The 11,007-nt window shown below is 42.2% G+C and overlaps 1 protein-coding gene across 1 annotated transcript; it reads right to left on the bottom strand.

Annotated features, from left to right (window-relative positions):
- Positions 1-9,715: 9,715 nt before the first annotated feature.
- LOC118517398 lies at positions 9,716-10,525 on the bottom strand. The gene is made up of 3 exons (XM_036063462.1): positions 10,390-10,525; positions 10,179-10,283; positions 9,716-10,086 (listed from the first exon to the last, which is right to left on the bottom strand). Exons 1-3 carry the CDS (start codon positions 10,450-10,452, stop codon positions 9,814-9,816), a joined length of 441 nt encoding a protein of 146 aa, XP_035919355.1. The 5' UTR covers positions 10,453-10,525; the 3' UTR covers positions 9,716-9,813.
- Between the last annotated feature and the right edge of the window lie 482 nt (positions 10,526-11,007).

The raw sequence follows: 11,007 nt of genomic DNA, 5'->3' as shown, positions 1-11,007 counted from the left end.
CTCCCTTCTTCACCCTGTTCGAATGCGGAATATAGGAAAGACGTCGGTCGAATGTAACGCCGAGTATGTCGGGAGGAGTGAACTTCGTAGCCCGTCCATCTCGATCACTGCCGAACCTTGTCAACCCCTTGCCTGTGGGTTTGCAAAGGTGTTTCGACACAAACGATTGAAACAAAGCGGTTTTGGTTTTGCACAATAAACTTTCTTCTTACCGGTATGACACGTAGCTGAAAGATATGGTGATAGATAGATATGATCTGATCTAGATGAAGGTTAACAGACTAATTAGGGTCGCAATCCCTTTTTACACCGCTTTTTTGCGTAGGAAAATTGTTGAAGGAGTGCAACAGAGATTGCAATGCAAAGGAGAGTCAGCATGAATAGTTACGCACCTTGATCGATGCGTACACAGCCTAATTCTCGCGAATTGTTTACGATCGACGCGGGTAATCTTTTGTTCTTCCTTGCATCCGGTCTTCCTGTATGTATGTGGTCAGGGTAAGGATATGTGCAGATCGGATGTTATGTAGGAGTGAGTGAAACCGAGGAAAGTGAGAAGAGCTATATGGAACTTGCCACGCGGTTTGTTTGATTGAGGATATAAAAGGGGAATGAGAGAAGGGGAAAGAGGAACCTATGCAGTTAACGATATGAAAGTTGTAGCATAAGCTTTAGCAGCGGGTGTTTACAAGATTCGCTAGCGGAACGAGATGATGAGGCCAGGATTATATCGTTTGCATAGCGGAATGGTTGGAATGGACTTGGTTAAAAATCCACCAAAGCCCCAGTTAATGAGCGTGATGGTTCTACTGCCGTACCTTTGCCGCACTGGAACGCGTGCTGATTAGAACTTAGGAGAATACGGTCTTCTAGTTCCTGTGTTAATCTACTGTTAGCCGTCCTTTCCAGCACCTTACCTTTTGCAGTTAAGGAGCGAGATTGGATGGTAATTGTCTATTTCGTTAGAGATTTTTTTGGATTTGAGAATCGTGACGGATCCAGGCTGGGTTTCCAGTCCGCCGGGATATTCTTGAGGATTTCCATCATATTTGTCTTTATGTGTGTGTATTTATGTTCGCATTACCTCATTTTTGGAAAATTAAAACATTCCATATCATGTACCTTATCATTCCGCGTAGGCATATTCAAGCACTTTGATTGATTTTCTCTCATCGCTCTGTTTCAGCCAGTCATTTATACAGCTTTCATCAGTGTGACAGTGCTTTATCAGTGTGTATTTTTTGTCGGGAGTTTCGTAAATTTATTTATTTATTTATTTAAGTATTGTCCTACGAATAAATAAATTCAAAAGGGCATTCCCTTATCCCTCATATGTATTAACTAATAGGTTACTAACCTAGCCCTGGCCGTGTTACACGCGATCCAATTTGGATTTTGAAGGATCGGCAATACTTTAGTGATAGTCAAAAATGTGAAAATGCTTGTTAAAAATCCTACTCATGTCTGCAATTGGTTCATGTGCTGCATAGACTGATCTAGTTTCGTGGTAAGCGGATAAATTGGCCGGTGCAAATAATCCTTTCAGGTGCATTCATGCTGATGGTCGAGAGAAGAGAGATAGCATCAGTTTTTCAATCAGCATCAATTGAGGCAAGCAATTCTATGATTTTGATGGTGTGGAAATACTGACTCTTAACAACCGACGGGGATCTTAGTGCTTCAATAGCTGAGAATCTATAGGTCCTATCCTAGACTATCAAAGGGAACTGTTGGTCTCAGGAAGGGCTGGACGGTTGAATGCCTGTTGAGCGCTAGGATGTACTTGTAGGGCAACAAAATCTTCGTAATTTTTGATTTTGAACTCGAACATCTTTCTTTCTGGTAACGTTGGCCCTAGCGCCTATCACTAAGCTTACAAATAATCTTCAGAACATTTTCCAAATTGCAGGTAGTTCAGCTAAAGCGTTGCCAGCGAAGGAATACCATCATCGGGGTCGGACAACTGAAGACCGGCTAGTGTCAGGTTTTCCAACTGATTTCATAACAATGGTCATGCCTTCCATTTCTGGCTCCGGATGACGGTCCTGATGAGATTTGAACTCCAGTCTTGCTGTATGAAGGCTGGCGCCGTTGTCACCCCTAACTTCAAACATACCCCTGAAATAAATTTTATCAAGTAAGTTTAGAGACATTCCAGATTTTCCTACCGTCTATACAGTTACTCACAATACAATCTGCTACTAAACATGATGAATTCCGTCTTCCAAAAGGTCCTTCCATCAAACAAATCAACCCAGTATGTGAAAGTGCCACTAAAAAAAATTGCATCAATCGGCAAAGATTTAACGATCTTCCGGTCTTGCCAGATGGGGAAGATCCGCCCGACGATTGCGCACACTACTGCCCAAGCATAGTCTCGCAAACAAGATGGTCTGCTCATTGTTTTTGACGGAGCCAGCCCGAGGAAGGAATCGATTGGTGCGGATCGAGCTGGTACATCTCACATCGGGGGAGAAAGAAAGATAAGCACGATTAGGAAAACAAATAGGCAGCGGAGTACACACAGAGGATAATAAACCTTGGTCCGCGCACACATGCCGCCGCCGCCGCCCGTTTTTATCGAATGCTAATTTCTGGCGGACATAAATCACGATAAAATTCCATCATTCATATGTGTGTGTGTGTGAGACTCGCATATGGCAGCGTGCCAGCGGACGAGTCCCTGCACACCGTTCCCCTTGGTAAAGGAATGTCTACCATCGGCGGTTTGTATGTCCGGTATCGAAAGATAGTTATTTGTACCGCTGCATGCATTCTTTACTGTTTGGCTTGTGGCGAGCAGTGTACAGGAGAGTGAAGCTGGCGGGTGGATGGGAAAGCGATTTATCTAATGAATGTAGAAACAATGCTTGTAAGCTATTTGATACTTCCCCGTTCAGTTCTAATTTTCCCATAAAATGTGCTCCGCTTTTATCCCGCCAATTGCCACTGATGGAGTTGCTGGTCCCTAATACCGTTTGAAGCGTCACAGATTGAATTGGGTTTGCAACGCTTGAATATGGGTAATGACTATCAAGTACCATTTTGTAACATCCTCGTATCCAAGTGTATCTAAGAGGTGAAGTACCGATCGCAGTAATAGTGAGATCTAAGGAATCTTATAGTATTTTAAAGGAAGCAATTCGAATTTATAAACTTTTTTTAAGAATTCCCAATCAATAAGCAAGAAAATTCCGTACAAAAATATCCATGAAATCCCAGATACGATAAGGAAAGAGCAAAGATAGAAATACAGTGCGTGACAAAATAGTAACAAATATAGGCCACTAGTTTTTTGAGACTGCAACTATTCTCAATAGGTAAAATAACCAACATAGGTCCAAAAAATGTTTTGCAAAGTTGTAGAAATGAAAACTTTTTTTTTGCATAATTTTACGCACACTAATACATATTTTTTCATTGGGTTGAAAATTGCTTCAAGTAACATAACTAACAAGGCCACTTACGAAAATCCTTCTTTTTTAGCAAATCATTATTTTAAAATTCGTTATTTTTAACAATTTTTTAACAATTTTTTAAAAAGTTGAGTAAATCCTGGCATGCTATTATTGGAGTTTATATGAAAAATTTCGTACATTTTTAGCATTAATTTTTTCATGTTTTGATTCCTTTTTTTTAAGAATATGAAACTACCAAAATGGGCGGTTCGGTGGCCGAGGCGATAACGGCGCCGATCTTCACACGGCACAGAACAGGGGTTCAAATCCCATCCAGACCGCGCCTCCCCGTATGTAAGGCTGACTACTTTGCTACGGGTAAAATAAAGTCACAGAAAGCCAGAAATGGCAGGCCGAGACCTTTCGAGATAGAATTGCTAGTGCCAAGAAAGTAGAAGAAGAAGAAGAAAGTACAAAAACTATCTTTTGAAATATGAATATACATCCCTGGTATAAAACCCATAACAAGGGCAGGGCCTATATAAATGAAGTGATAGATGGCTCTTTTTGGAATATAAATAGATTTAAGTGCGTTGTGTGTATCGAAAACCAAAGATAAAATTGTACAGAACATTTACGGGAAATATTCTCGACTTATGTCGAATCATTTCGCGTTGAACGCTCATCTGCAGCGTATAACTCTGGCTCAGACGAAGGTGTGTGGCTGCGGTGACGGATTTCACGATGTCGATCACCTTCTGTGGTCCTGCGTGGAGTTTGAGTTTGTTGGTCGCAGTCGAGGGCATCGGCAGACGACCGGGCACAGAAATTAGAGAAGTGTTGGCGACCAGAGACCTTGCATACATGAGGCTCATCTTTCGATTCGCCAGAGACAACGGTCTTATCCTTTGATTCCATATCCCCATTATCCTACCAAACCATATCCGCCATTCCTTTTTTGTTATCCGTTGTGTTGTCTTTGTCTTAAGTGTTAAGTTTTTTTTGTAGTGCCACGGGTGATCCGTTGACGAAGCAACAGCATCCGGGGTCAAAGTCGACACTGTCGTAAGAAGGGAGGCAGAATTTTCTGGAACAGTGTTCTACATCTCTGTCTAGCCTTGATGGGGCGAGCTCGGCCTTGCTGGCGTTGGGTTTGGAGGTGGTCGGCGGGTTCAACCCCGTAATTAGCAGAGACCCTGCTGTTACGGAATGGAACTCGCCGATAGTTTCTGAGTTCGGTGCTGGCTTGATCGAGCTTGGGCTATCACTGCTGGGCAGTTTGAGGAACACTGTGCGCAGGCAAATGTTTGTACTGTACATATTACTGTTTTCTTTTTGTATTGTTACAGTCCAGATTCGCTACACGGAAGGATGTTCCGTTCCACACACCACACTACCACCAACATAGCAACAGAAAGCAATAGACCCGGACCAAACCATCAACACAACCTCCACAATAGACATGATACCACACTGCAATCTTCACACACCGACAACCGAGCATGCCCGGGATAAGGCAGAATAACAGGGAGGAAATGCCTTGTTAATTTATTTGTACTTGTATTTGTCAACACACGCAGTGTTGTCAATACGGCGCCAAGCCGTCTAACTATAAGTATAAATAAATAAATAAAATTTACGGGAAATACCAATAAAAAAATCAGATTTTTCAGTCAGTCTGGGGGCTGCGGTTCTAACCCCTCTTTTCAGAACCTATGTCTTCAACTGTTTCTGTTATTCTCAAAACACTGGTGGCCTTACTGTTCTGCTACGCACTGTAATGAGCTGATGAAACCGCTCAATCACTTTCGCTTGACGTGACCGCTGAAAGACGGGCAATTTGTTCCTTCTTATCCTAGCAAGAATAGTTTGATGGTAAAACATGCACAGAAAGACCAAGTGTGCTTACTACTCGAGGGTCCCCCCCAGGGGTCGACATTGGAGCGGTGTAGCTAATAAAAGATTTATTTGCGGCCGGTCGGTTTTTGCACCAATCGAAGGAAACAATCGAGAAGTAGCAAAGGGGAAGGAAAACGAACTATGAAGTAGAAGTTTGTACGCTAGTTAGACGCTTCCTTGAAGTGGGAACAAAAAAAAATAGGTAAAATAATTTATGAGCCTCGTAGCACATCAGATCAAAGAAGAGCAGAGCTAGATGAATTAGTGCAATTAGCTTGACGTTGTCGGCGATGTATTAGTTTTGGAGAAATTGTAATATTTTTTTTTGGGGGGGAGTAAAATAATTGTATAGATGCTCTCGTTAGCAGTATCCTTGGCATAAGACGTTAGATAGGCTAGTATCTCAGTTAGCTGGACTTTTTTTTTGTCCTGAAGCTCCCAATAAGGATCAATGTGAATCAGCTTTGTTATTCGAACTCCTGAACGAACCACTGAACTCGATGTCAAACTCGTTTTATCTCGTGTGCCTTACTCAACTCAAAAAAGCTTACTCGGGCTTCAAGATCCTGCAAGAAACTTTATGCAGGAGGAGCACCATTTTGCTGAATATGATGCCTACTTGATCGACCTGGAGAATCATCACCGGTTGGCAATCCAACCCCAAGATGAACAGAAAAAATGTAATGAGCCTTGGTTGCTGATGTCGCTTAAATTTGGAATTTGTTTTCAACTGTCGGGCTGCTATCCCGTACGTAGGCGGATAAACTCTTGCAATCTTAGAGTTTAAGAACCTTAAAATCATTGGAACGATGCACTAGTATAATTCGCTGTTTTCAATAATTAGGATACCAATCAACTGTCAATGTTGAAGAGTTGAAATGTGTATTCCCATTAGTTGATTATTTCAACAGTCCTTTAAGAACTGAATTCGAAAGAACCGTTTCCGGCCCGAGGTACATATGTTGGACGGGTGTGTCCTAACTAGTAGAACAAAATTCCCCAACAAAGCCTCAACAGCGTTTAGGAGTAGGAGTAGGCAGTAACTAGATTAGCTCGTACTGGTTAATAGGCTTACTGATAAGTTGAAAACTCAGTTCTCACTATGGGGGAACAGCCCAGATGGGATTTGATCCCCGGTCTTGCCGTGTAAAGACCGGCTCCGCTGTCGCTTCGGTCATCGGACCACCCTGGCTTCGTATTAGGGGTTACGTATTAGAAGCCTGTCATAAGGAGCGTCAAATAAGGAGTCTAGTATTCATGCCTCCGTGCAAGATAATAATAGTCACAGGATACCACATCTCCACAAGTCTTCTAAAAGGACATCCACGAGATACGGATCTGGTAGAGTCTCCAACTGGGGCGGTCCGGTGGCCGAGGCGATAACGGCGCAGGTTTTCACACGGCTCAGGACCGGGGTTCAGATCCCATCCTGTTGCGAACGTGACAAAATAAAATTGAGCTAAATTAACGGCATGCAAGAGTTAGATAAAAAAAATATAAATGACTAAATATCTTTTGTTTAGGATAAATTATCACCGGCAAATATTATTTAGGAAAAACCTAAACTAACAGAGCGACCTCCTAGCATGAGAAAACAAAAGTATGATGCGTTATTGGAAATATCTCGAAAAAGGGAAAAATCCCGACATATGGAAATCCTAAATAAACTCAGGCCATGTGATAAGACTAGAGTAAAAAACATAGACCGGAAAAGAGCCTAACACATACATTATCAGAGCGCATTTAGTTTCATAAAAAAGGACCAACGCGAAGATCAAGGTACGATCGTATTATCCGTAGTGCAGTGACGGAAAGATCATTCGCGAATAGAGTAAACGATGCACAGGCAAAAAAAAAACATACGCGCTAGCACTATGAATTTAGCCTATCAAAATATGCATAGGACGATGCGCGATGCATTACCCAGAGCCATAAAAAAAGGATCGCTCACGTGATCTCACGGTCCAGAACCATAAACAGATAAGAAAACGTCGCTTCAAGGTTCGGGATACGCCCGACGCTATAGGTTTATGTTACTCCAGGTAAAAAGAATGCTATCTCTTTCGAACCTTTTCTTTCATTCTAACAACCTAACTTTCGGGGTTGTTTTAGTATATAAGACAGGATTTTTTGAGAATAAAAGGGACTTGTAATCCAAACCTCAACGAAGAAGCTTGTGTTTCATTGTTTGGGTATCCATACAGAATCGGGAAAGTTTCACCTTTGCCTTCCCTCCGGAAATTGGTTACGCACTTTGGTGCCTCCCCACTCCGTCGGAAGAATTAGGCGAAATTAAGCCAAGCAAGAACCACGGTTAGATACTTCTCCTGGTTATCCAGGAAAAAAGGTTAATCGTCTGATCGAGCTACGGCATTCCCGTTGTCCACGCCGAGTTAGTGAAGTGCGAGTCCGCCGCTAAAAACTTCTCTTGGTTATCCAGGAAAAAAGGTTAGCCGCCTGATTCAAGCAACTCTGACAAGGCCAGGAATCTGCGCGGAGATCTCCGATTCGACCATTCCTTCGCGTGGTCGGTTCAACAACGGTTCGTTATCGAACTAACACATCCGGACCGCCTCCAACTTCCATTCTGCCTAAGGAAGTTTCACGGACTTCATTCGAAGCCTATCAGATCAGCCTTTAAGAACATCTGCCTCCCATGCTCGTTTTGCTTCATTGGATTGGTAATTTATATGGTGTTTTTCGTCTTTGCCATACTACCCTGTTCATGTAAACCAGCCTTACTAGTCTGCTGGTGACTTCATTTCCTATTCTAACTGATAATTTCAACGTTGCTGTGCTTTAAAGCTTGCCTTAAGACGGGCTGTGGTTCCTGACGGATGGGAACAGTATTTGCTTTGCCCCTCTCCCCGCCTCCCCAATTTCATTGCTTCTTCTTCTTCTATTTCTTCTTCTTCTTCTTCTTCTTCTTCTTCTTCTTCTTCTTGACCTAGCTTACCTAGCTGTATAGCTTACTAGACATAATGACGTAGTTGGGTTCATTTCAGGATTCCGTTAGTAAAGCTATTAATTGCTCTTCTTTGATGAATAGTTACAGTTCAGTCTAGTAAAGCTAGACTCTTCTTTGATGAATACTCAAATTCACTTTCAGCACACAATTCAGTAGAAATGCTCGTGAAGTTGTTCTGCATACCGTAAACGCATGACTGCGTTTCCATAATAGTATTGCAAACCTCGAAAGGTTAGTTCTGCCTACTGGGCGGTCGAAAGCGTTCTGCGATGGGATTTGAGCCCCAATCCTGCCGTTTAAGGTCCATTTCTGGCTTGCTTAACTTAATGATGACTCGTAGTTGGATATACAGTCCTCACTACGGGGGAACGGTTCGGATGGGATTTGAGCACCCGTCCTGCCATATGAATGCCATATGATTCCTCACCTAAAATTAAATTTTTAAACCTACACAGGAATGTTTCTTACCCCTACTGGACAGTTATTTAAAGCATAATCGCTTAACTACTCTGTTACGATGTGTGCTTTCTGCGGATTGCTTCGATTACTCACAGGGTTCTTCGCAATGGTCTCCTATCATCGAGCTTTCAGTCGCACTAAAAATGAAAGAACATTTATTAATTTAGGATATTGTAGGCTACACTGTAATACAAAAAGAATTTTTATACCGGATTCTAACGTTTATTTCCATTTTAGTTGCGGTTCGAATCGCTCGCAGAAAGTTAAGCAAAATGTTCGGTAAAAGCCACCCGCAGAAGCGCGTGCGCTGCGAACGCGTCTGCTACTTAAGACATCCGGCATGCGTGAGGGAATCGTCCATGGCACCACACACAGAGACCACACTCGTTATTCAACCCGTTCTCACTCTTCCGATGGTGGTCTTGCTTGCTCTTCACTTTCACAGACAGTAAATAGTTACAAAACTATTTGTTTCTATTGGAATGATGAGTTTCAAGTCGCAAAATCGTGCTCTATGTGACTATGAAGACCATCACGGGTGGCCTACCGGAAGTGCCAAAGACACACACACACACTCACACATACAAAATTACTCCTGCAAACGGCGAAGGATGTACACTAGCACAAAGTAAAAGAATAAAAACCGAGATTTTTGGGTCTCTAAGCTTCGAGAGATAGAAATAAAATAAAGCATGGATTGCCTAGATTTTGTGATCGCAGACTGTTTTAAAGATGGGTAAAAAAATTGCTGTATAGAAGCACGATGCCGATCTTCTAGGTGAAATCGATGGGCCTAGCGATTAAAAGCGGGAAAACCGAGCGAAACGCGTAGAGTCCGGTTGCAGAAGCGAAAATCATCCACCGGAAGCCAACAGCCACCCCGCAGCTCTACGGAAGTGTTTCGTCTGCGTTCTTTCACATGATGCTGTTCGGATGTGTAAGACTCTCAACCTCCAACCCCCCCCACAAAATAAACGAACTCAAAAACTGATTCTAAATGAATAACAAAGTAGCATTCGCGTGTATTACCCGATTGCTTCCTTTATTATTATCTGCATCAGATTTTTAATGCAGCGCAAGCGACATGCTTTAGTGGGCCGTACGTGGGGCCGACCGAGACTTGAACAGACGATGCATGCGGAAGTACACTTTCACGAATGGTCGGGTTGGACCGTTCAAACGGTGCACAACGGCTACCTCATAGATTTCGCCCGTGTTGCGCTGCTTCAACACCATCGACTTGGCGTTGCGAAACTCCGCGTACAGCGAGCGACCGGTATGCTCTGCATTCACTACGGTGTGGCACGTTACGGTTCCAATCTGCAGGACTGCATCGCCCACCGACACACGATTTTCCGGAAGCTGGACGTTGGGGAGGAGAAAAAGAAAATGCGAACGAAATTATCACACATGAGTTTGATCATTGAAGAGTCACATTCCACGCACTAACTTACCACAAAACGTTCGTACCCGATATGCTCGGTACGACGGATTTTGCCCAACGGAGTCAGACTTTCGTAAAAATGCATACTACGCCGGATAGGTTGCTGCGCAAACACCTTCGAAAGAATAAACGGAATGGTTTATCGTAAAAAAAAGCACAAACACACATTCGAAAACTCTAGTACACCATCGCTTTGGAACACACTAATATGAACTATTTACCATCGGGTAGCGCGCGTACACTTTTCTAGTACCGTAATGCGGTTGGATATTAATTTTGTCCATCTTCACTGATTCAAATTTGGAACAAAAAAGGTGCTGTCAAACGCTCCGTAGCGCTTTATATAGTGGCCGGTCCCGGTTTATCGCATTGACATTTATTTTGTTTTCGTATGACAGTTTTTAAATCCGCGTTGAGGAGCGGACGAAAGCGTGTTGCGCAGCGTTGCGTGTGCGTGGACAAAATGCCTGAAAAATAGCTACCTTGATTTAATAAATTATTTAAATCAACTTGACTGATTCACTGCGATTGATTTATTCCCTAATTTTTCCTACCTGTTAATATTTTATACTGAATTTGATATGACTTAATATTTTATCGAAACTGGAGAAAATAAATGTGACTTGGAACCTCACCACAAGATGGTGCTGTTTTTAAAAACTTTATTTTTATTAATATTTTTAATTTAGCACGGTCTACCGTGTAAATATTATTTTTTTATAATATTTTTTATAATTTAACTTTTTATATATTTTTTTGATTGTCTTATCGAACGTATAAAAAATCGGTTATATTTTTTTGTTCTACAGTGTATAACAGAACAATAGGGCCACTAGATT

The sequence above is a fragment of the Anopheles stephensi genome, chromosome X (genome assembly GCF_013141755.1).
Source record: "Anopheles stephensi strain Indian chromosome X, UCI_ANSTEP_V1.0, whole genome shotgun sequence".
NCBI lineage: Eukaryota > Metazoa > Arthropoda > Insecta > Diptera > Culicidae > Anopheles > Anopheles stephensi.
This window is presented reverse-complemented; position numbering and strand designations above follow the sequence as displayed.